The 27,094-nt window shown below is 42.6% G+C and overlaps 1 protein-coding gene across 5 annotated transcripts in view; it reads right to left on the bottom strand.

Moving 5' to 3' along the window:
• CD109 (CD109 molecule) overlaps positions 1-6,958 on the bottom strand; it is a 160,146-nt gene extending 153,188 nt beyond the window's left edge. Inside the window, exons 1-3 of one of the 5 annotated variants that reach the window (XM_055256020.2) lie at positions 6,715-6,940; positions 6,363-6,567; positions 5,090-5,262 (exon numbers count right to left, since the gene is read on the bottom strand). In XM_055256020.2, coding sequence (XP_055111995.2) covers positions 5,090-5,262; positions 6,363-6,436 — 247 coding nt within the window. In that variant the 5' untranslated portion in view covers positions 6,437-6,567; positions 6,715-6,940. Of the gene's footprint in view, positions 1-5,089; positions 5,263-6,362 lie in introns of all 5 variants that reach the window. The other 4 variants (XM_055256010.2, XM_055256028.2, XM_055256054.2 and 1 more) reach the window with 4 other exon arrangements.
• Positions 6,959-27,094: the final 20,136 nt, after the last annotated feature.

Below are 27,094 nucleotides of genomic sequence, written 5' to 3' on the forward strand. Positions count from 1 at the left end.
ACCACTAAGTGGAATGGCCAGCACCTGTGCCCAGGTAGCCAGGCCCCAGAGCCCAGGCACATCGTGATTACGCTGTGGTCCTTTATTGTCAGGTACCACTTACCTGTTCATATACATCACACACAAGAACAAAGACGATGTGTGAATGAAAAGCCTACACCCTTTAAAAATAATTCTAACATAACTGCAGGTTCAGACTGAGTTATGTTGGCAAAGCTGCCTGTGAAAACCTGCTCTGGGAGATCTGCCCACACACTACACTAATTAATCTACTTTCATAAAGACCGTGGGACTGATTTTTATCTACGAGGCATGAAATGCATGTTCAGGAGCTTTGTTTCCACCAGAAAACCATCCAAACCAAATTGGATGATTTTTTAAGTTTTTCAGCTAATATCTCAATTTTTAAAAATTTCCCAACCTTACCAAGCCAAGATGGAAAATAAAATATACCATAGTCAATGTGAGAAAGGCAACAAAGGAAAAAACAGATTTTTTTAAAAATCTTTAAAAAAAGAAGGTTAACACTCCATTAACTCTCCAGGATTTTAGAGCAAAAAGAAAAAGCGAGTTATAGACACATTTATAGAGCACATCCCACCCCAATAACTCAATGGGAAGATGGAAGTAGGCTTGGCAGCATTTAAACAATGGTGCCCCCAAACCAGCAGGCAGAGGCGTCACCGGGAGACGCCCATGCAGAGTCCCCAAAATTTCAGTAGGCATTTTCAGTTTAGGTTTTTGGAGATTTTGGTTTTGAGGGTTCTTTTGTTTTTGTTTTTGAGATAGAATCTCACTGTGTTGTCCAGGCTGGTCTCAAACTCCTGGGTGCAAGCAATCCTCCCACCTCAGCCTCCCAAGCTCTGGGATTACGGTTGTGAGCCACCGCATTCAACCTCTAGCATTTTTTCTTAAATCAAGTTTACATGAAACTAATGATGATGAATTCATTAATGAGGGAGAAAGGCTATATTCTTTATCACTTGAAGCGACTCTTGTTCAGGAAAACCACTGAAAGTTTACAAATGAAAATGTCAAATTGTAGCAAGAGAAGGGAAAATAAAACAGAAATTACGGTTTCAAGGACATCACGAAAATTAAATTATTTTATATGCCTTAACAGATGAGAGGACAGTTCTCAAAACATCCTTAATTTCTTTTTTCTTGATTTGGCATGGAACTCCTGTCACAGTAAGGAAAGAGAAAAAAAAAACAATATGGGAAGAGACAAAGGGACAGACTCACTCTCCACCCAATTCAATAGTCTGACTTGATTTTAAATGCCAATAGCTGCGCCATCTTCTCTCCTCTGGTAATTATTACCTGCTGAACTTTTACTACGTTTTGTCAATTATGTTTATTTAACTAACTCTTTATGCAAAGGAAGAGAAGATTAGGAACATAGTTTTAATCACTATGGAGATGATGGCAATGATGCTGATAGTGGTAGAGGCAGTGACAGTGGTAACAGTGACTAGCAATCTTTTGAATCTCGCTACTAGAAAGGCATTGATACACCTTCCCAGAACTCTGCAAAGTATAGCAGAAATACTTTTTCTAAAGGTCTATTATTCACCAAAAAAAAAGCCCATAATCGCTGGGCGCGGTGGCTCAAGCCTATAATCCTAGCACTTTGGGAGGCCGAGGCGGGCAGGTCACGAGGTCAGGGGTTCAAGATCAACCTGGCTAACACAGTGAAACCTCGTCTCTACTAAAAATACAAAAAATTAGCCAGGCATGGTGGCATACGCCTGTAGTCCCAGTTACTTGGGAGGCTGAGGCAGAAGAATTGCTTGAACCAGGGAGGTGGAGCTTGCAGTGAGCCAAGATCTCACCACTGCACTCCAGCCTGGGCGACAGAGCGAGACTCCGTCTCAAAAAAAAAAAAAAAAACTATAATCAATCCCCAATAAATGTAGAATTAATGTATTTTTAAATGAATAACAGTAATATAACCTACACTCCTGGCCATAAAAGTGGAAATGTAAATAAAATCTCCCCCATATCTGTCAAACAAACAAATGAACTCTTCCCTGAAGAAATGCCATACTTTTTCACCTTTATTAAATACATTCTCCATTTGAACAATTTAGTTATTACTATTTCCAACACAAATTGAGCCAGAAATCTATTGTGGTTTGGGTAAAACACCTCCCTACCCTGAGGATTTCTACGAAATCCAGAACTGCTGGAAATAAGCTACTAAGAAACAGTCCACTGCCTTACCCAACTCTACTAGAAGATAAATCTTTATTAAAACCAACCTTCTGTTGGGGGGGCAGGGGGTGGCTCATAAGAAAATGAAACAATCAGCCTCATACTCATAATCCCAGCACTTTGGGAGGCTGAGGCAGGAAGATCGCTTGAGCCCAGGAGTTCAAGACCAGTCTGGGCAACATAGCAAGACCCCATCTCTACCAAAAAAAAAAAATTTAAACCTAGCATGCTGGCACTTGCCTGTAGTCCCAGCTATTCAGGAGGCTGAGACAGCAGGATCACTTGAGCCCAAGAATTCCAAGTTGCGGTGAGCTATGATTTCACCACTGCACTCTGGCCTGGGCAACAGAGTGAGACCCCGTCTCTTAAAAATAAAAGATATTTATTTGTTGGTGTTTATGTGATGGAGAAAAAACAAAACATGAATCCACATCCAGATACTTGAAGATCCAGACCCCTGATTTAGAAGTCCTGGTTTATCTACATATTGTTACAACTGGAGAAGCCAGATAAAGCAAAGGATGTGAAGACAAGCAGGGAGAAGTGTCTTGATCCTCAGGTCCTCACATTACAGGAAGCATCTGCTCTGAGAACAATAACTCCCAGCCTCTGATAATACAGTAACATTCTCCTTTGAAAGAGGAGAGTGCTCCTAGCAATGGCATTTTCAATGAAACTCTATGTCAATAGAGTCAAAAACAGCCCATGAAAGAAGCAGCATTTTCCCTCTTTCCTTTCCACAGATCCATTCTGCTCCCAGGACAGCCTTGCCCGACCCAGTCTTGAGTACTTGAACTTTCCCATGGGCATATAAGGAACCCTTCTCGCAAAAGAAGATCTAAGAATAAAGCTGAAAACCAAGCCACAACAACGTGCACCCCAATGCAGGTACTATGTGTTGCAAAAAAAGAAAGAGACTGATAACAGAGATCACAGAAAAGACCTAACAGGTGAAATTCCAGAATTAGAGTATGTAAATGTCCAAGCAAAGCTCAAATATTTATCAAAAACATCCATATATATTCTGGACCTCTGCATTGCAGGAAAACTGCCACACTAGTGGAGCCAGTATTATAAATTCTTTTTTTTTTAACTTTTATTTTAGTTTCAGGGATACATGTGCAGGTTTGTTATATAGGTAAATTGCCTGCCATAGGGCTTTAGTGTACACCTTATTTCATCATCCAGGTGATAAGTGTGGTACCCAATAGGTGGTTTTTTAATACCCTCCCTCTTCCCACTCATAAATTCTTAATGAATAAATAATGAATGTGGAACTACCTTAAGTATTATGTCCTGTGATTTAATATTTCAATATTTTCTTTAGCGACTATCACAAGATCAGGAGTCATTCATTTTCAGAAATGATAGTCCAATAACGAAAGTTGAAGTCTGCCCCCAATGTAAAAAGGAAATGGGCTTTCTGCATCCTCTTCTGCAGTATTATTACACTAATAATATTAGCAATTGTTGTTTATTGCATGCCTAAGAGGTACTATATACAGATTTTAACTTTGTAACTGCCCTGGCAAGTCAGTTCCATTATTTCCATTTTTATAGATGAGGAAACTGTGGCTCAAAGCAGTTAAGTAACCTACCTAAGATCATACAACTAGTAGCAAAGTAGTACCAGGATTCAAACTCAGATCTTAAGGCTAACCTATACTTCCCCTCCAGGGAAATAAGACCTCCCACTTCCCTGACATTGCTTCCATGAGGGACAAAAGTGACTTGCCCCTACACACACCATCTCTTCCTGATTCCTATTCCAAGTATACCTACCCAGTTAACTCCAGTGGGGAAAGAACCACAGATGCAGATAAACTTTTACTTTTATTTCATTTCATGATGGTGTTCATTTCTCTATGCTTGTAAAGAATAAACACTTATATAATGAATACCATCCACCCTTCATTACGTGCCTTAAATGATTCTTTTTAAATAACTCAACATTATAAAAATGTATGTCTCGGCCAGGAGCAGTAGCTTATGACTGTAATCCCAGCACTTTGGGAGGCCAAGGTGGGTGGACCACTTCAACTTAGGAGTTCGAGACCAGCCTGGGCAACATGGTGAGAGCTTGTCTCTAAAAATAATTATAATAATCTAAAAAAAGAAAAAAAATGCAATAAAAGTATATTTTAATGAAAAATGTTTTAAGTATTAAGTATTTACCTCTTCCTCCCAAAATTATTTTTCCCTTAGTACTGAAAAAGAAGATATTCATTGGCCCAATTTAATCTTGGGCCATGTCAGAACCCAAACTTGAAACAAGAATGAAACTTGGTTCTGTTACAAATGGCTCCCACTTTCACACTATTTTCTTTTTTTCTCTTGTTACTTTAAAACTTAAGAAATATTCCATAAAACTGGATTTTAACTATTGTGTAGCTTTTCCTTTCCTTCCTACAGGCCTATTCTGTAAAATACTTTGCACTCAATAAATATGGTTTTGTGTTAGAGACTAGCCCATTTCCTCTTCTGGGGCACACATTAGCCTACACTTCCCAGCCTCCTTTGCCTGTGAATATGAGCAGTAGTGATGTGAGCTATTTCTAGGCCTATCCCATAAAAACCTTCCACATGCTCTTCCCCTTCTCCCATGAAGAAACTCCACGCTCTTCCCCTGCAGTCTTGGGAGCCATGTGATGATAATGGAGCCACAAAATGGAAGGCACCTGGGTCTCTGAATCTGCACTTGGAAGAGCATCCAGGAACACCATCTAGGACTTTACATGAGTGAGAATTAAAAGTATATTAGGTAAGATACTGCAAATTTGGAGTTTCTCTGCTATACTACCTAACACATGACCTTATTAACATATTCCAATTATTACTGCAGAAGGGTAAGACTTGATGCTGTTTATCTTACCTTTTTCAAAGACTCCTTCTGCTTCCAGGACAGAGACAGTGAGGTTTGATGCTGTCTTGAGCAGCTCCACCTTCACAGTCACCTGTGAGGGGCAGTGTTCCAGAAGCTCCACCCCAATAGTCACATTTCCTCCGGGCCTGATGATCCCTGGGGCTGTCACCAGAAACCGAGGCCTAAAGAGTTCCCAACAAGGGAAAAACAAAGTTTCTTATCCTCACATCGCCTTTCCTTTGTGACCCTCAGATTTCCTAGTGCGATAGGCACTCCATACTGTGCCAGTTGCAGTTGTTTCCGTTAACATTGGCCACTGCTCTATTTAGCAACTGAATTGAAATGCTACTGAAATAACAATAATTCGCATAAATCAATTTTAATGCAGTAATTCATGCATCACTACTAGAGGAAGGGCTGTGTTATTATTTCCATTTTATAAACCACGAACAGCACAGAAGGAATCATGATGTAAATGGCTTGCACCGGGGCATACTGGAGTTACTGGCAAAGCAAAAGTCTCTAAGCTTCTCCTTTACAGAGGACCTTACACCAGCGTGATTATTTTCTTGTTGTTGTTGTTGTTTAAGATTTTGCCTGTTTCTTATTCAAACCTTTATGCTTGAGTAGCTGCCCAACGAGGGTAAAAAATTATTTAATCAATACCATTGACTGAAATACACCATTTGAAAATAAACTACAACTGGTGAAAATTCCAGGTATAGCGAATCATAAAAGAAGTCACTAAAGCAGCACTTTCTCTGCTATAACTAGGGGTTGGGGCTCAACTACAGAAACCTTTGGGAATGAATGGGGCTTGCCGTTATTGGGCGCTGTTGTTTTCTTCCTATAATGTCTGCCCCTGAACCCATACATCAGTCCCCTCCGCCACACTTTGGCAATGCTAAGGTTGAGACATCTTGGCTAGAAAAAATATATCATGTCTTTGAGAAAAGAATCGCAACCTGGGAGCAAAAAGTTGAGAAGCAAAAGGCAGAGGCAATGTGGACTAAAAATAAAATTACTCTTCAGAAAGTTATTATGGCCGGGGAGACGCTTAAACAACTTCATGAGCGGAGAAAGTAACTGTCCCATGGAGAGCCACGCTGAAGCTACATATGGTCAAAGCTCCAGGCCAGTACCAGGCTGGGGACTGCAGCCGCGCGGGCGTTTCCCACCCACTGCGGCACAGCAGCCGCCACCTCCCCGAAGCCCTGGCCCAGAGCCGCAGAGCGGCCCAGGCCCGCGCGCCCGCGCGCCCCCCGCGCGCCCACGTTCCTACCCGGGGGCCACGGCCAGCGCGGCGGTGCACACGCAGAGGAGGTGGGCGGCGGTCAGGAGCGGCAGGCCCTGCATCTCGACGGCGTCTGCCTGGTCTACAGTCCGCTGCCGGGAAAATTCGCGGGCACCGTGGGGTGTGGCTTGCCACCTCCTCCCTGATTTTTTTTCCCTCTTAATTCGAGTTTAGTAATCTGAAATGGGCGCGCCTAACAGCAGAGTGAGAGATCTAAATTGAGACAGGACTTGGAGGCTCCACCCCTCCCATCCCCATTACAATGGCGCTTCTCGCTGCTGTGGCAAACATCGCAAATCCAGGGGGTGAGAAAGCAGTTGCTAAACGCAGGCGGCCCCACCTGGCCTGGCGTCCCGGCTGGCCGCGGAGAACAGAGCGCGCCCACTTCCCCTGCCCACCGGGTTCCTCAGGCTGTTTACACTAGCGCTCTACCAACGATGCCCAGGGTGAGTAAACAGGCCCATCCTTGTGAGGAGAAATTCATAGCAGCTATGTGAAGTGGAAAAAAGTCAATCATTGTCCTCCGGACTATGAGTCAGAATTTTAGAGAAACGGCACACACACACACACACACGCACGCACGCACGCACGCACACGCGCGCCAAACCGGGGCGTATTTCCTGGGGAGTTATTTAATGTATACGAATGGAAACAGAAAAACTATTTTTCCTTAAAACAAAAAATGAGGTCTACTGCTTTCCTTTCCAGGAAAATGTTATGATTTCTCACCTTAAAAAAAAAAAAGAAGAACAAAAAGAAGAAGAGAACTGGCACTGCAGACGTTAGGTGTTGCTACTTGGAACCCTGAAAAAAAGTTACCTAAGAAGATGCCTTTATATTTTTGCTACAGAAAGAATTCGGTAGAACTGTAAAGCTTGGAGCAATCTGTCTGAACACAATTAGGGTTGGGGTGGCTCTCCTGTCAGAATGAAGGCCAGTGGCCGGTGGTGCCCAGGAGTTATTGATGCCCACCTCTTCCTGGCTTGTTTGCAGCTCCTCTCTCCTGCTCTCTGGCACTGCCACCATCTTCAGATGACTCAGGTTTCACCATGACTACACCATAAAAGCAGGGAACTGCCAGAAACTGTTGGAAAACAGACACATTCAGTCCCTGACAACTTAAACTTTCTAATTCATGGAGAGGTTTTAGATGGTAGCATTCTAATATGGGGCAAAATGCAAACGGAAAAGAGGTCAGCAAAAAGATGTCTCATGACAAAGCTATGTGCTAAATAAGGAAAAGTGAGAAAGTAGCACCTAGACAAACTGTGGTTTGGGGAATCCAGCAACTTGCTTTCCTCCCTTTCCTGTTCCACCCTTTTTCTCCCTGCTGAACAGCTGTCAAAGGTCCTTATGTCCTTTCCTACAGGCAGCCTATCTTTAGTGGCCAACTTCCTGTGCAGGCAGGACTTAGGAATGGTCAAAAGTGTCTGTGTGGATCCCTGGGTGCTGACCTGTTCCTGACACAGCTGTTAACTACTGGTCTCCTCACCTCTGTTGTTCAGGGAGGAGGACCACAGTCAAGGGTGGGCCAAGCACCAAGGTCTAACTCAGTGCTTCTCACATGCCAATGTGTATGAGAATCACATGAAAACAGGCACTGACTTGGCAGGTCTGGAACGAGGACTGGGATTCTGCTTTACTTTAGCAGACAGTAGGCCATGGAGACTCTACAAGTGGGGGCAATTTGGGGGCACTTTGATGAGCAAAGGCAATTCGGAACACAGAAAATTCTTCTCAGTCTTTCAGTTCATAAAGGTGGATTAATAAATTCAGGTTCATTCTAGAGGTAGGCAAACATAAGAGGGACTGCAAAAGATTAGTTGATAATGTTGCCTCCCGAGAAGACTTTCAGAAAGGCTTAGAGCCACATTGTATAAATCTGTGTGGATTTTAAAGTGATGCCACCTTCCTGTTTATGCCCTCCTTCCCACAATACACACTTGTCGAAAGGCGTAGTCATGCAGAAATTTAGGCATATGGATTCGCATAGAGATGAGGCTATTACATGCCTGGCACAAATTTTTTTTTCAATAAAAATTTGTTAAAAGGATTAGTGAAAAATGTTCATCTCAGAAGTGGGATTGTTTATTAAGAAAAACTGAAAATGAGGCCAGGCGTGGTGGTTCACACCTGTAATCCCAGCACTTTGGGAGACCGAGGCAGGTGGATCACCTAAGGTCACGAGTTTGAGACCGACCTGACCAACATTGTGAAACCCCATCTCTACTAAAGATACAAAATTAGCCAAGTGTGGATGGTGGCGCATGCCTGTAATCCCAGCTACTCAGGAGACTGAGGCAAGAGAATTGCTTGAACCTGGGCGTTGGAGGTTGCAGTGAGCCAAGATCGTACCATTGCTCTCCAGCCTGGGCAACAAGAGCAAAACTCCGTCTCAAAAAAAAAAGAAAAGAAAAGAAAAAGAAACACTGAAAACGGGCCGGGCATGGTGGCTTACGCCTGTAATCCCAACATTTTGGGAGGCTGAGGCAGGCAAATCACTTGAGGTCAGGAGTTCAAGACCAGCCTGGCCAAAATGGTGAAACCCTGTCTCTACTAAAAATACAAAAATTAGCCCAGCATGGTGGCACACACCTGTAATAAAAGCTACTCGGGAGGCTGTGGCATGATAATCACTTGAACCCAGGAGGTGGCGGCTGCAGTGAGCCGAGATCGTGCCACTGCACTCCAGTCTGGGTGACAGAGCAAGACTCTGTCTCAAAAGAAAAACTGAAAATGGCCTGAACATGTAACAATAAGATATTGAGTTTACTATCATTTGGATGTTTGTCGCCCAAAACTCATGCTGAAATTTGATCCCCAGTGTTGGAGGCAGAGCACAATGTGAGGTGTTTGGGTCCTGTGGGTGGATCCTCATGAATAGATGAATGTCCTCCCTGGGGGTCAGGGAGTGAGTGAGTACTCAGTTCCCACAAGAATTGGTTGTTAAAAAGAGCCTGGCACCTCCTGCTTCTCTTGTTTCCTCTCTCACCATGGGATCTCTGCACACTAGCTCCCCTTCCCCTTCCACATGAGTGGAAGCAGCCTGAGGAGCTCACCAGAAGCCAAGCAAATGCCAATGTCATGCTTCTTGAACAGCCTGCAGAATTGTAAGTCAAGTAAACCTTTTTTTTTTTTAAATAAATTACCCAGCCTTGGGTACTACCTTATAGCAACACAAAACAAACAAAAACAGGATTAAATAAATTACAGTATATCCATGCAATGGAATACTGAAATAATTAAAAACTATTTGTTTAATTGGAGCTTGTTTAATCATCTAGAGACAAATAGTCATATGTTATTAAGGAGGGTATATTAGTCTGTTCTCACCCTGCTAATAAAGACATACCTGAGACTGGGTAATTTATAAAGGAAAGAGATTTAATTGATTCACAGTTCCACATGGCTGGGAGGCCTCACAATTATGGTGGAAGGCGAATGTGGAGCAAAGTCAAGTCTTACATGGTGGCAGGCAAGAGAGCATGTGTAGGGGAACTCCTCTTTATAAAACCATCATATTTCGTGAAATTTATTCACTATCACAAGAAAAGCATGAGAAAGACCCACCCCCAAAATTGAGTTACATCCCACTGGGTCCCTCCCATGACGTGGGAATTATGAGAGCTGCAATTCAAGATGAGATTTGGGTGGGGACACATCCAAACCATATCAGAGGGTAAGTCGGTTTTATAAAACAGAATTTAAATTTCATTCTATTTTTATAAAAAATAAAGTGTATTTATGTGTACATAGACATTACAGATCTATGCACTGAAGAAAGACTTGAAGGATATTCACCAAAATGTTATTATCAGTATCCTGGTGATTACCTGGATATGCCAAGTTTCCTACAATAAATATATCTCCTTTAAGAAGAAAACAATAATAATGATATTATTTTAGTAAATAGTTTTTGAGGGGGCATCTTAGAAGCTCTTTTGAATAAAACTTCTGAATTTTGATGCCAAAAATATCAATCTATGCTTATTGCATGAAAACCAAATGGTCTCTTGGATAAGAACCCCACACTGTTCCTGTGTCCCTCCTGAGCTGTCTTTAGGGTGTTGATATGGTTTGGATCTGTGTCCTTGCCCAAATCTTTTTTTTTTTTTTAATTTTTAATTTACTTTTGCACACAAAACAATAAACATTTTCTAAAAGTACATACAAACAAAAAGATGCATATCAAACATATTAGGAAGGTTGCACATGGGAAGACGGGGAATAGAAATGGGGGGTGGGAATTAAAGAAAATAAATGAGAGAGGGACTTTGTATGGATCAATGATAATAACTCAATCCTCTATTTGACAAAGAAGGAGAAGGAAGAGGAAGAAAAAGAAAGTGGGATAAAGGATCAGAAAGGGAGGAAAATAGAAAAAATTAGAGTATGACTCCAGGGTAGACCTGTTTTGTTGTCGCTTGGTTGGTTGGTTGGTTTCTCAGTTGCATTTTTCATATGTTTCGCCATGTTGGCCAGGCTGGTCTCGAACTCCTAGCCTCAAGTGATCAACCCGCCTCGGCCTCCCAGAGTACTGGGACTACAGGTGTGAGCCACCATGTCCAGCCCCCACATTGCTTCTGGCCTCTGTGGTAGACCTCCCAGACGGGGCGGCCGGGCAGAGGCGCTCCCCACATCCCAGAAGGGGCGGCCAGGCAGAGGCGCTCATCACATCCCAGAAGGGGCGGCCAGGCAGAGGCGCTCCTCACTTCCCAGACGGGGCGGCCGGGCAGAGGCGCTCCTCACACCCCAGAAGGGGCGGCCGCGCAGAGGCGCTCCTCACCTCCCCGACGGGGCGGGGCGGTGGCCAGGCAGAGGCTGTAATCCCAGCACCCTGGGAGGCCAAGGCAGGCGGCTGGGAGGTGGAGGCTGCAGCGAGCCAAGACCATGCCACCGCACTGCAGCCTGGGCAACACCGAGCACCGAGTGAGCGAGCCTCCGTCTGCAGTCCCAGCACCTCGGGAGGCCGAGGCAGGCAGAGCACTTGAGGTCAGGAGCTGGAGACCAGCCTGGCCGACATGGCGAAACCGCGCCTCCAGCCAAAGGAGAAAAACCAGGGAGGGGGTGGCGCGCGGCAGCAATCCCAGGCAGCCCGCAGGCCAGGGCAGGGATTGCCGGGGAGTCCTGGGAGCCGGACGCAGGGAGTCTGCAGCCAGCCGCGTGTACTCCAGCCTGAGAAAGAAAGAAAGAAAGAAGGGAGGGAGGGAGGGAGGGAAGGAAGGAAGGAACCCAAATCTTATTTCAAATCCCCAATATCGGAGGTGGGGCCTGGTGGGAGGTGATTGAATCATGGGGGCAGATTTCCCCCGTGGTGCTGTTCCTGTGATAGTGAATCTTCATGAGATCTGGTCGTTTAAAAGTATGTGGCACCTCCCCCCGCCTTTTGGTCCTTCTCCTGCCATGTAAGATGCCACGAACCCGTACATCAGCCCCCTCTGCTATACTTTGGCAATGTTAAAGTTGAGACCATGAGTAAATGCTCCCTGAGGCCTCCCTAGAAGCAGATGCTGACATGCTTCCTGTATAGCCTGTGGAACTGTGAGCCAATTAAACTTCTTTTCTTTATAAGTTACCCAGTCTCAGGTGTTACTTTATAGCAATGCAAGAACAGAGTAATTTAATGAGAAAGGCAGAACAACTGTGAGTGAGACAGACCCTAAGCTGGTAGGGCAGTTTGTGCAAGCCATTGCCCCTGTGTGTGGTGTGCAGCATAATATAACTATGAGTCAGCCAGGGGAGAAAGCTAAATTTGGGTAAGAATAAAGAAAAACTGATTGAGAAGTGGAACTCATGTCCATCTTACCACCTCCAACTTCCATGTCATGAGTAACCTGCAGGAGAAGCTGGTGTCCTTTGTCCAGACCTGCATGTACATTTCGCCCGCAATTCAGAAAAACTGAAGGAAGAGAGCTTCTGAGAACTAAAGGAGCTACAGGCCTGATTGTGGCCCTGAACCCACAAAGTGAACTAGCACATTAGTAACATATGGACAAGTGTTCCCACCTGCCTAGCACTCTAAACCAAGCTTCAGAAAGTAAAAAATACAGGTGTATGGGGTACCCCACCTCCCCTTTATAGTCTGCTCTGTCCATGACACCAGCTGGAGGTTTTCCTGGGGCCACCTGAGTCCAGGCCCCAATCAGATGGACATTGGAAGGGGTGAGACCAGGACTGGCAGGGAGCAGTTAGTTGCCTTTCTAGTCTCCCTCCCTAGCCATGCACCTTTGCCTTTAGAAGAATGATGGGGAAAACCTTGGCTCCTTCTTTGTCCAGAAATTGTTAATTGCCTGTGGGTTCTGGTGGCTGGGGAGAAGAGCAGGAAAGCAGAGAGCAGGTGGGTGGCTGAAAGGGAAGAGGGGAGGAACAGGGCAGAAACATGAAGGTGACCCTATCTATTCCCCTGGAGAAGGGCTGAGAGGACAGGTAGAGTAGCTGCTCAGTATACAAAATGAAGAAAGATGATGAGAAAAAAAAAGGAAGAAAAAAAAATCTCCTACAGTCCTACCATTACCCAGAGACAAGCATTATTTCATTTTGTTGTATTTCCTTCTTCTTTTTCTTTCTACACATAATTTGCTGGTATCTTTTTTAAAGAGTAATTATGTTATAAATAATAATACAACTTTGTGCTTTGTGTCCTACTTTTCCCACTTAATTATTCCATTATAAGCATTTCTTCATGTTTTACAAATCTTTTTTAAATAAAATGTTCATCAGCTGCAGGCCGGGCACGGTGGCTCATGCCTGTAATCCCAGCACTTTGGGAGACCGAGGCGGGCAGATCACCTGAGGTCAGGAGTTTGAGACCAGCCTGACCAACATGGAGTAACCCCATCTCTACTAAAAATACAAAATTAGCCAGGCATGGTGGCACATGCCTGTAATCCCAGCTACTCAGGAGGCTGAGGCAGGAGAATCGCTTGAACCTGGGAGGTGGAGGTTGCGGTGAGCCGAGATCATGCGACTGCACTCCAGCCTGGGCAACAAGAGCGAAACTCCGTCTCAAAAAACAAACAAACAAAAAATGTTCATCAGCTGCATAATAAAACAAACAAGAGGAATAAAAACATTTTCAGAAATGGAATGGCTCAGAAACTTTGCCTTTCACAAATTCATTTTAGGAAGTTACTTTAGGAGGACATATTTAGCAACCCAGTGAAATAAGCCAAGAAAAAAAGAAATGTATATATAACCCCAGAAAAAAATGAAGAGAGAAATTCTAATAGGAAAAATTCCAAGGGTAAGGTCTTAAGGGAAATAAAAGGGATCTTAATAGAATAGATGTACATAATGAAATATGAGAAAACTGAGACTATGATAAAGTAAAATAGTGCAGTAAAAAAGGAAGGGAATTTAGAAATTCAAGGGAAAAGCAAACACTGGATAAAAAAGAATATATCATGATTCATTAGTTGGCTTTGCAGTGAAAAATAATTAGTCGTGTTGATGTAAGTACGGTTTACTGATTTACAACAGAATAAAAGAATCGACAAAGAAGATTTAATTACACTGTTTCACCATTTCTAAAATACATATTTTTCACATTTTTAACATTTCTGATCTTATAATCAATGGTGTCATAGTAATAATCGACAATATATTTTCTTTCTTGGTATTAAAGTAAGTGGTGTATCTTAGATTTGATGAAATATGTGAAATACACAATGTTTACAAAACAATGTAAATGGTGTTAATACTTAAAAATGAAAAGAGCACAGATGACAAAAATTTACAAAGTCAAAGAGGGATGAAGAATTAAAGCATTGACTGAGACACTAAGAGCCTTATAAAGTAAAAATAAAAATGTGTCTACAGTTTTCTTGGATCAAGAAATATGTCATAAGCATATTAAGACTATAAAGTAGTGTAAGGATATAAGAAAAACTGAACCAAAGTGGTTTTCCCACTTTTATACACTCAATATAACACACTGGCCACCAAAATGCATAGAAGAGTTTCTCCCATGCTGACCACACAATCAATTCTCTGGCAGATTCTACAGCAGACTCAGCTGAGCATCCTCTAAATCAATTCAATCCCAACACAAACTACCTGGAAATAGCAGCAGATCCCCTAGGTTGAGGGTTCCTTCCCATAAGACTGCCCTCAACCTTAGATGCCAATCACAAACTCAGGTTGTGACCTGTGCTTCTGATCCAACAGCTATAAATTGGGGTTCCCACAATCCCATCCTCGGGTTTGGTTAATTTGCTAGAGCAGCTCACAGAACTCAGGGAAACTATGTTTCCCAGTTTATTAATAAAGGATATAATAAATGACCTCTGCCAATTCTAGTTTGGAAGTTGAAAGATGTCACCCAATGGAATAATTTATAAACAAACTAATTAATTAACAGAAGCAGCTGGGCTTGGTGGCTCATGCCTGTAATCCCAGCACTTTGGGAGGCTGAGGCAGGAGTACTGCTTGAGCTCAGGAGTTTGAGACCAGCCTAGGCAACATAGCAAAACCTTGTCTCTACTAAAAATCAAAAAAATTAGCCAGATGTGGTGGTGCGTGGTTGTAGTCCCAGCTACTTAGGAAGCTGAGATAGGAGGATCACTTGAGTCTGGGAGATTGAGGCTGCAGTGATCACACCACTGCACTCATCCCAGCCTGAGAAAAAAAAAAAAAAAGAAACTCTCAGAACCCTATAATCCAGGAATTTTTATGGAAGCTTCAGCAAGTAGGAATAATTATTAATGCCATTTCCAGCCCTTCTCCCCTCTCCAGAGGATGAGGGTGCGCTAGAAGTTCCAGGCTTCTAATCATAACTTGATCTTTCTGGTGACCAGCCTCTATCCAGCAGCCTACCAAGAGTTACCTCATTAGTACAAAAGACTCTCTCATCGCACAGAAAATTCCAAGGGATTTAGGAGCTCTGTGTCAGATGCTAACACTCAGAAAATTACAAATATCTCTGGAGCTCTGTGTCAGAAACCAGAGCAGAGACCAAATATTAGAACAAAAGATTGTCCTAGCACCCCTATCTAACGGAGTATTAAGAACTCTGTTTCAGGAACCAGAGCAGAAACCAAACATTAGAACGAAAGATTCTCCTAGCACTCCTATTGCTCAGGAAACTACAAGAGTTTTAAGAACTCTGTGCCAGGGACTGGGGGGCAGAGACCAATATGTGTATTTTTTATTGCACAACAGCCAATTAGAAATTAAAATACTAATACACTATCATAAATATCACAGTAAAAGCAAAGGTATTTTTTTCCAAAAAAAATCTACCAGACAAAAAGAAATCACAATTAATTTGAGTTCTTACAAAGTTTCTAGTGTTATTCTAGTGCATGATTTTAATTACTATATTTTGAACAGCAAAGTACTATCTGGGGAAGTTACATTAATCTGAGATGACATCTACCAATGCCAGTTGGGAATTTCTCACCTAATGGGACAATTCGTAAACTTATTAATCTATTAATAAGCAAAGAAACAACCTCAAAATCACACCAACAATAAATTTTGCTTCAGATCCCAAGTTTGCAGGCCACCTGAGGCAGTTCCCACTTTGTGTCTCTCCTTCTCCTTGGAACAGTAGTCTGGGAAAAGCACCTCCTTCTTGTGGTCATGGTAGAAGCACAAGAGAACAAGCTCCACTGCTCAAACACATTTTAGGTCCCTGTTTACTTGACATCTGTGAAGATCCTGTTGCCCAAAGCAAGTTTCATGATCAAGGACCAAGTCAAAGATGGGTAGAATACTCCACCTTTTGGTTAGAGGAACTGCAAACTTAATTATGTGGAAAAGGATATGGATGGGAGAAAATTGGGACAAATAATTCAATCTACCACAGACAGTTACCAAAATTTGCCAAAAGCTGTATGCTGTTCATCAAGACAATGTTTCCATGAAGGACAATTAGCCTATCAAAGAAGGAGGGTAGAAACAAGGAAAGAAGGAAGGGAGGGGAGGAGAGGGAAGGAGAGGGGAGGGGAGGGAAGGGGAGGGGGAAAGGAAGAAGGGAAGAGAGAGAGCATGTATGTGAAAGGAAGGAGAGAGAGGAGAAAGAGAAAGAAAGAGGAAGGAAAGAAAGACTGAAGGGAGGAAGGAGTATCCAATGTCTAAAATCACGCATGGTTTTTTTTAGTTATTCACTTTTGGAGGATGCTGCAATATGAACTCATTAAAGGTAAAGAATTAACCTTTATCCTGCCTTTCCTACATGAATTGATCACTGGGTAACCAAATAGTAGATATGAGGGATTTCTCTCTATAGTTTTCCAACTAATAAATGTAAAATTAATGTTAGAATAGCACCATATCACTACTCTTTGTGAATTAATAGATCTAGACCAATGCTGTCCAATAGAACTTTCTGTGGTGATGGAAATGTTCTATATCTTATACAGTAGCTATAACCAACATGAGTTTATTTAGCATTTGAAATGTGACTGATAGGCCAGGTGCAGTGACTCACGTCTATAATCCCAACACTTTGGGAGACCCAGGCGGGTGGATCACTTGAGGTCAGGAGTTCAACACCAGCCTGGCCAACATGGTGAAACCACATCTCTATTAAAAATACAAAAATCAGCTAGGCATGGCAGCAGGCACCTGTAATCCCAGCTACTCAGGAGGCTGAGGCAGAAGAATCACTTGAACCCGGAAGGCAGAGGATGCAGTGAGCCGAAATCATGCCACTGTATTCCAGCCTGGGCAACACAGAAAGACTCTGTCTCAAAAAAAGAAAGAAAGAAAGAGAGAGGACTGATATAACTGAGAAATTGAATTTTTAATTTAATTTAATTTATATTTTTAAGTAGCCACATGTGGCTAATAGCTACCCCATTGGATTGTATAAACTGAACAGTGATCATAAATGGCTGCTAGTATCACAGAGGGAGATATTCACATACTATATGCCACCCAGTAGAACAAAGTACCACCTAAGAAGTGGTCTTGCCAAAAATTCTAAACTGAATCTGATTAAATATCTAGATTTAAATGCCAATTTGCAAGGAAATGTGAAGGAACATATTAAACATCACACAGATATATTAGCAAAATTCAGACTGTGCAAAACACTATCAAACAAATAATCCAATTCCTTAAACAAATAAATTGCAAGGAAAAATAAAGAGAGGACATCAGCAAGATGCTGGAATAGGAGTTTCCAGGGCTCATCCCCTCAGAGACACATCAATTTGAACAGCCATCCACATACAAGAGTACCTTCACCAGTGCTGAGGACTCCAGGTGAGAAATTACAGCACCTAGTTGGAGCACAGAAACAATAAAAGATGCACTGAAGAAGGTAGGAAAAACAGTTTCACATTACTCAAGTTACCCCTTTCCCAAGCCTCTTCAGCACAGCATAGCACAGAGAGAGAAAAGCCCACAGCTAATATCATGCAAAATGGTCAAAACCTGAAAGCTTATCCTTTAAGATCAGGAATAAGACAAGAATGCATACTCTCATCACGTTCACTCCATATAGTACTAGAAGTCCTAGCCAGAGCAATTAGCAAAGAAAAAGAAATACAAAGACATCCAAATCAGAAAGGAAATAGTAAAATTGTCTCTGTTTGCAAAGATGACATGATCTTACATATTTTCAGAAACCTGCTGTAACTCAGGAATGGAAAACCAAATACTGTATGTTTTCACTTATAAGTGAAAGCTAAGCTATGAGGATGCAAAGGGATAACAATGATATAATGGACTTTGGGGACTTGAGGGGATGGACAACAGAGGGTAAGGGATAAAAGACTACATATTGGATACAGTGTGTGCACTGCTTGGATGACAAAATCTCAGAATTATCACCACTAAAGAACTTATTCATGTGACCAAAAACCACCTGTACCCCAAAAACTATTGAAATAAAATGTAAAAAAATTTTTTTAATTTTTTTAAACCCTAAGGATTCCATACAAAAAAAAGTTAGAACTAATAAATTCAGTGATGTTGTATGATACAAAATCCACAAACATTGATCTAGACAATTTTTTTTTTGCATATAACACCAAAAGCACAGGCAACAAAAGCAAAAATAGACAACTGGGATTGCATCAAACTAAAAAGCTTCTGGAAAAAAAATCAGCAGATTAAACAGACAACCTATTGAATAGGAGAAAATATTTGCAAACCATATATCTAGTTAGTAAGGGGCTTATATCCAAAATATATAAAGAACCCAAACTACGCAATAACAAGAAAACAACCCAATAAAGAAATGGACAAAGCAGGCTAGGCGCAGTGGCTCATGCCTATAATCCCAGCACTTTGGGAGGCTGAGGCAGGTGGATCACGAGGTCAAGAGATCAAGACCATCCTGGCCAACATAGTGAAACCCCGTCTCTACTAAAAAATACAAAAATTAGCTGCGCCTGTAGTCCCAGCAACTCTGGAGGCTGAGGCAGGAAAATTGCTTGAACCCGGGAGGTGGAGGTTGCAGTGAGCTGAGATCATGCCACTACACTCCATCCTTTTGAGATTCCACCTCAAAAAAAAAAAAAGAAAAAAGAAAAAAAATGGGCAAGGCAAGAATTTGAGACCACATAGGCAACATAGTAAGACTTTTGTCTGTACAAAAAATAAAACTAAAAAGACTAGCCAGACATGGTAGTGTGGTCCCAGCTACTCAGGAGGCTGAGGCAAGAGGATCACTTGAGCCCAGGAGTTTCAGGTTACAGTGAGCTATGATTGTACCACTGCACTCCAGCCCAGGTGACAGAGTGAGATCCTGTCTCTAAAAAAAAGGGGGAGAGGGAGGAATTGAGTAAACATTTCTCAAAAGAAGACATATAAAATGGCCAACAGGTACATGAAAAAATGTTCAGTACCACTAATCATCAGGGAAATGCAAATTGATACCAAAGAGATATCACCTTATACCTGTTAAAATGGATATCATCAAAAAAAGACAAAAGTTGGCCAGGTGCGGTGGCTCACACCCATAATCCCAGCACTTTGGGAGGCTGAAGCAGGTGAATCGCTTGAGCCCAGGACTTTGAGACCAGCCTGGACAACATGGCAAAACCTCATCTCCCCAAAAAAATACAAAAATTAGCCAGGAGTGGTGGCACTCAGCTGTAGTCCCAGCTACTTGGGAGACTGAAGTGGGAGGATCACCTGAGCCTGAGAAGCAAAGCTTGCAATGAGCCAAGACTGCATCACTGCACTCCAGCCAGGGTGACAGAGCAAGACCCTGTCTCAAAAAAAAAAGAAGAAAGAAAAGAGAAAACAATATGGAAGCTCCTCAAAAAATTAAAAATAGAACTACCGTATGATCCAGCAATCACATTTCTCAGTATATATCAAAAAGAACTGAAATTAGTATCAAAGAGAGATCTGCACTCCCATGTTCATTGCAGCGTTGTTCACAATAGCCAAGCTATGATATCAACCTAAATGCCCATCAACAGATAAATAGTGATATGGTTTGGCTGTGTCCCCACCCAAATCTCATCCTGAATTGTAACTCCCAAAGTTTCCAAGTGTCATGGGAGGAATCTAGTGGGAGGTAATTGAATCATGGGAGCTGGTCTTTCCCATGCTGTTATCATGATAGTGAATAAATCTCATGAGATCTGGTGGTTGTAAAAATGGGAGTTCCACTGCACAAGCTCTCTCTCTTTGCCTGCTGCCATCCACGCAAGATGTGACTTGCTCCTCCTTGCCTTCCACCATGATTATGAGGCTTCCCCAACCACATGGAACTGTAAGTCCATTAAACCTTTCTTTTGTAAATTGCCCAGTCTCGGGTACGGGGTACGTTTTTATCAGCAGTGTGAAAATGGACTAATACAGTAAATTGGTACCAGTAGAATGGGCACTGCTGAAAAGGTACCCAAAAATGTGGAAGTGACTTTGGAAATGGGTAACAAGCAGAGGTCAGAACAGTTTGGAGGGCTCAGAAGAAGACAGGAAAATGTGGGAACTTTTGGAACTTCCTAGAGACTTGTTGAATGGCTTTGACCAAAATGTTGATAGCGATATGCACAATGAAATCCAGGCTGAGGTGGTCTCAGACTGAGATGAGGAACTTGTTGGGAACTGGAGCAAAGGTGATTCTTGTTATGTTTTAGCAAAGAGACTGATGGCATTTTGTCCCTGCCCTAGAGATTTCTGGAAGTTTGAACTAGAGAGAGATGATTTAGGGTATCTGGTGGAAGAAATTTCTAAGCGCAAAGCATTCAAGAGGTGACTTGGGTGCTGTTTAAGGCTTTCAGTTTCAAAAGCGACACAGAGCATAGAAGTTTGGAAAATGTGCAGCCTGACAATGCAATAGAAAAGCAAATCCCATTTTCCAAGGAGAAATTCAAACCGGCTGCAGAAATTTGCATAAGTAATGAGGAGCCAAATGTTAATCACCAAGACAATGGGGAAAATGTCTCCAGGGCATGTCAGAGACATTTGCAGCAGCCCCTCCCATCACAGGCCTGGAAGCTTAGGAGGAAAAAGTGATTTCATGGGCTAGGCGCACAGTCCCTGTGCTGTGTGCAGCCTCTGGACTTGGTGCCCTGTGTCCCCAGCCACTCTAGCAGTGGCTAAAGGGGGCCAATGTAGAGCTCAGGCCGTGGTTTCAGAGGGTGCAAGCCTCAGCCTTGGCAGCTTCCATGTGGTGTTCAGACTGCAGGTGCACAGAAGTCAAGAATTAAGGTTTGGGAACCTCTGCCTAGATTTCAGAAGATGTATAAAAATGCCTGGATGCCCAGGCAGAAGTTTGCTGTAGGGGTGGTGTCCTCACGGAGAACCTCTGCTAGGGCAAGAACCTCTGAAGGGAAATGAGGGATGGGAGCCCCCACACACATTCCCTACTGGGGCACTGCCTAGTGGAGCTGTGAGAAGAGGGCCACATCCTCCAGACCCCAGAATGGTAGATCCACCCACAGCTTGCACTGTGTGCCTGGAAAAGCCACAGACACTCAACATCAGCCAGTGAAAGCAGCCGGGAGGAAGGCTGTACCCTGCAAAGCCACAGGAGCGGAACTGCCCAAGACCATGGGAACCCACCTCTTGCATCAGCGTGACCTGGATGTGAGACATAGAGTCAAAGGAAATCATTTTGAACTTTTAAGATTTGACTGCCCCACAAGATTTTGGACTTGCATGGGACCTCTAGCCCCTTTGTTTTGGCCAGTTTCTCCCATTTGGAATGGCTGTATTTACCCAATGCCTGTACCTCCATTGTATCTAGGAAGCAACTAACCTGCTTTTGATTTTACAGGCTCATGGGCAGAAGGGACTTGCTTCATCTCATATGAGACTTGGGGCTGTGGACTTTTGAGTTAATGCTGAAGTGAGTTAAGACTTTAGGGGACTGATGGAAAGGCATGACTGGTTTTGAAATGAGATTTGGGAGGGGCCGGGGTGGAATGATATGGTTTCGCTGTGTCCCAACTCATATCTCATCTTGAATTCCCACATGTTGTGGGAGGGTCCCGGTAGGAGGTAATTGAATCATGGCAGGGGGGATCTTTCCCGTGCTGTTCTCATGATAGTGAATAAGTCTCATGAGATCTGATGGTTTTTAAAATCGGAATTTCCAGCCAGGTGCGGTGGTTCAGGCCTGTAATCCCAGCACTTTGGGAGGCTAAGGTGGGCAGATCACCTGAGGTCAGAAGTTTGAGACCAGCCTGGCCAACATGGCAAAACCCCATCTCTACTAAAAATATAAAAATTAGCCAGGTGTGGTGGTGTGCACCTGTAATCCCAGCTACTCAGGAGGCTGAGACAGGAGAATCACTTGAACCCGGAAGGTGGAGGTTGCAGTGAGCCCAGATTGTACCATTGCACTCCAGCCTAGGTGACAAAAGCAAAACTCCATCTCAAAAAAAAAGTAGGGAAAGTTTCCCTACACAAGCTCTCTCTTTGCCTGCTGCCATCCGTGTAAGACATGACTTGTTTCTCCTTGCCTTCCACCATGATTGTGAGACCTCCCCAGTCACATGGAACACTTTTTCCTGTATAAATTACCCAGTCTTGGTGTGTCTTTATCAGCAGCGTGAAAACAGACTAATACAATAATACTGTATTGTATTCTTGAAATATGTTGAAAGAGTGGATCTTAAATGTTCTCACCACATTCACACACACACACACACACACACACAAATGGTAACTGTAAGGTGATGGATATTATAATTAGCTTGTCTGTGGTAATTATTCCACAATGTATATGTATATCAAACATCACATACATCACATTGTATACCTTAAATATACAAAATTTTGTCAATTACACCTCAATATCACTGGGGTGAAAAAAAGAGAGAATGGAACGAAGCCATGGATGTAAATGGACTCTTGGTTTTCAGACACTTTCTATGTAACTACCAACTTGTCTTATGAGGGAGCACTGCAGATGGGCCACTGAAAAGCTATCCATTCCTTTCCTCTGCTGTGTATTCCTTTGCCAGAGTCTGGAAAGCAAAAATAGGCAAATTTCTAGGCTCAATCCAGCTAGACATGTCCATGTATGGTAATCCTGGATAAGGAGATGTAAAATGAAGACTGAAGAGAAAGCATTCTCTTCCTGAATGGAGACAACACCTCAAGGGAACCAGCCTTTGGCTCTTCCACTTTTGTCCTGCCCAGAACCCAGGCACCATACTTTGAAACTCAGAAGACGAATGACACCCAAGAAGGGAAGATTGGAATGAGAGGTAGAAAGCACTGGATCACTAAGTGCACAATTAAGCAGTTGTAGCAGCCCTGGACTGGGCCAAATGCCCTCTTCCCCATCAATCCATCTCTTTGCAGGAAGGAACTCCTGACTAAGTGCCAGACTTTCAGGCATGGACCTTTCCCCTACAGGACTCTCTCTTTGGGCAAGATTGGCCAGCTGCGTGGAGAGTCTACCATTGCCTCAAAGCTGTCTCTTCAGCCACCGCCCTTTCACCACTCATCCAGAACACAAAAGCTCATTTTTCACATCCTGTCTGCCCCCACAAAATACAACAAACACACCCTTGAGGTCAATGATTTCTACCAAGGTTAAGCCCTCTTGGCTTAGGGGCAATTTCTCCATCCACTCTTAAATATTTTTAAGTATGCCACACCCTTACACTGGCATATTTTAGTCAAAAGTATCATCAATCAGGTTTCAATGGCTGTTATAAGATTATATTTACCTCCTTATGCAAAAATGTGTTTGCCTGTTGAACTTCTAGCAAATCAGATTTCTTCAAAAAGAATTGTATAAAGAAAAAGAATAAAAAATAATATAGTTACATAAATCTGTATGGAATATAGTTAGAAAATAGTCATTGTAGAAATATAAAAATGGCTTGAAATGGAAACAAACCAAATAAAAATGAATTGAATTCACTCATATCTCTGGGTTTGTGGTCTCAGCTTTACTTTCTTAAGTTACCTGCCTCCAGATCTTGGGCTGAATCCTTTATCAGCCACATATAGTTTTATTTTCCTCTAAAACAAAACACTATGATAAACTTTCCACGTAAAACATGGTTCACCAAAAACAACACTGAAAAACATCTATACCCGGGTGTGGTGACTCACGCCTGTAATCCCAGCACTTTGGGAGGCCAAGGGAGGCAGATCACCTGAGGTCAGGAGTTCGAGACCAGCCTGGCCAACATGGTGAAACACCATCTCTACTAAAAACACAAAAATTAGCTGGGCATGGTGGCTCGTGCCTATAATCCCAGCTACTCAAAGGCTGAGGCACAAGAATCGCTTGAACCCAGGAGGCGGAGGTTGCAGTGAGTTGAGATCGTGCTGCTGCACTCCAGCCTAGACAACAAAGGGAGACTCCATCTCAAAAAAAAAACAACAAAAGAAAAACAGAAAAGAAAAGAAAAACGTCTATGATTTTTCTCTCATTTGTTTTCTCTATTTTTTTCTGATTTGTTTTCTCTATTGTTGCTAGTACTGAAATATAAAATGCTGCCTTTCCCTGCTTGATAAAATATTAAACTTGTTTTTTTAATTATCCAAGGGTGCAGGATTAGGGACTTTTTAATTGTAAACTGCAGAAACCTTTAGAAGTGGGCTCTAAAAACTTCTGGAATATAACTTTTTTTCTCCAAAATTTATATTAACAATGGTGATTCCTTTACATTTCACATGACATTCTACAAGCAAAATATACTTTGTTAGACTCAGTTCTGACATTATCTCATCCATCCTGGCTGGACTTGCCTTGCCATGCAGTCCCCACTTCAAGACTCACCCTGAGCCTGCGTCGTTCACACACACTTGCCACATTTTCACTTCTGCTCACCCTCCCAGGCTCAGCTCTAAAAATAGTAAAAGAATGTTTAGCTGGAAACATGGGTACCCAAAATTAACTACATTTCCCAGTCGTACTTGCAGCTGGGTGTGGCCATGGAGTTGTTAGTGAAAATAGTGTGTGCATCCTCTGGGAAATGTCCCCAAAGGCAGGAGGCATGTCTTTTCCCTTTCTTTCCCTCCTTCCTTCTAGTGGAATACAGACATGGTGGCTGGAGCTGGAGCAGCCATCTGGAACCAGTAGTTGAGTTTAGAAAAGGAAGCCATGACGGCTGGGCATGGTGGCTCATGCCTGTAATCCCAGCACTTTGGGAGGCCGAGGCGGGGGGATCACATGAGGTCAGGAGTTCAAGACCAGCCTGGTCAACATGGCAAAACCCCTGTCTCTACTAAAAATACAAAAATTAGCTGGGTGTGGTGGCACGCACCTGTAATCCCAGCTACTCGAGAGGCTGAGGCAGGAGAATCATTTGAACTGGGAGGTAGAGGTTGGATTGAGCCAAGATTGCGCCATTGCATTCCAGCCTGGGGAACAAGAGTGAAACTCCATCTCAAAAAAAAAAAAAGAAAAAGAAAGAAAGAAAAGGAGGCCATGCCCAGTAATAGAAGTCTAAGTCCCTGACTCCGCTGGAATTCTTTTTTTTTTTTTTCTTTTTGAAATGTCTTGCTCTGTCACTCAGGCTGGAGCGTAATGGCTGGATCATAGTTCACTGCAGCCTCAAACTCCTGGGCTCAAGTGATCCTCCCACCTCAGCCTCCCCACGAGGACTACATGCCACCACACCTCGATAACTTTTTTTATTTTTAGTAGAGATAAGGTCTCACTGTGTTACCCAGGCTGGTCTTGAACTACTGAGCTGAAGCAATTGTACCTCGGCCTCCCAAATCCCAAAGCGTTGGGATTACAGGTGTAAGACATCACGCCTGGCTCCTCCGGACTTCTTTTTTTTCTTTTTTTAAAAAAAAATATATAATTACATAAATCTGTGTGTAATATATTTAGAAAATAGTCATTGTAGAAATATAAAAATGGCTTGAAATGGAAACAAACCAAATAGAAATGAATCATGAATTCACTCATATCTCTGGGTTTGTGGTCTTGGCTTTACTTTCTTAAGTTACCGGCCTCCAGATCTTGGGCTGAATCCTTTATCAATCCTTTAAAAAAAAAAAAAAAACAGGGTCTGCCTGTGTCACCCAGGCTGGAGTGCAGTGGGGCGATCTCAGCTCACTGCAACCTCTGCCTCTTGGGCTCAAGCAATCCTCCCACCTCAGCCTCCCAAGTAGCTAAGACCACAGGTGCATGCTAGTACACCCAGCTAATTTTTTGTGTTTTTTGTAGAGACGGGGTTTTCACCATGTTGCCCAGGTTGGTCTCAAACTCCTGAGCTCAAGTGATCTGCCCACCTCGGCCTCCCAAAGTGCTGGGATTACAGGCATAAGCCACCACTCCCCCGCCATCCTCTGGACTACTTGTGAGAGAAATAAAAATCCATCTTGTTTAAGCCATTGCGACTTTGAGTTTTCTATCACTCACAGAAAGAGATAACTAATATACTACATGTATATCAATTTGCCATGTATCCTTCAGTCTATTTCCGAGTTCTCATTTCTCTTCCATTGATCTGTTCGTCTATCACTGGGCCAAACACCTCATGCTTTAATTAATATAATTTTGTGTTAGGTTTTGATATCTAATAGGCAAAGCTCCTCCCTTAGTTCTTTTTCAGAATTGTTTTTGACTTCTTAGACTATTACTTATCCATTTGAATTTTAGTCTGTCTAGTTCCAGAGGAAAAAGTGTGATGGCATTTTTATTGCCATCATGTTTCCATTTAACTTGTAGATTAACTTAGAATCAACACCTTTATGAAATTGAATGTTCCATACATGGGCATGGTATAGTTCCAAATTTATGTTTTTGTGTACTACAGTAATATTTTGTACTTTACTCCATGAATGTCTGTGTATCCTATGTCAGATTTATAGACCTAGTGTTTTTGTACATGGTGTATTTTATTTTCTTTCATTACCTGATGGGTTATTGGTGATATACAAGATTGTTTGCATGTTGAGCTTGTATTCAACAACCCTACTGAACTCTTATAAGTTCTAAAAGTATGTCTGTAAATTATTTTGAATTTTCTTCCTTTCTTTTTCTTTTTTTTTTTTTTTTTTTTTTTTGAGACAGGGTCTTGCTTTGTCACCCAGGCTGGAATGCAGTGGCACAATCACGGCTCACTGTAGCTTCAAACTCCTGGGCTTAAGCAATCCTCCCACCTTAGCCTCCCAAGTAGCTGGGACTAAAGGCATAAGCCACCATGCCTGGCTAATTTTTTGTATTTTTAGTAGAGACAGGGTTTCACCATATCGCCCGGGCTGGTCTCAAACTCCTGAGCTCAAGCAATCTGCCTGCCTCGGCTTCTCAAAGTGCTAGGATTACAGGCGTGAGCCACTACACATGGCCCTCTTGAATTTTCTATTAATTTGTTTCCATAAAGCAA

Source organism: Symphalangus syndactylus, chromosome 2, assembly GCF_028878055.3.
Source record: "Symphalangus syndactylus isolate Jambi chromosome 2, NHGRI_mSymSyn1-v2.1_pri, whole genome shotgun sequence".
Classification (NCBI taxonomy): domain Eukaryota; kingdom Metazoa; phylum Chordata; class Mammalia; order Primates; family Hylobatidae; genus Symphalangus; species Symphalangus syndactylus.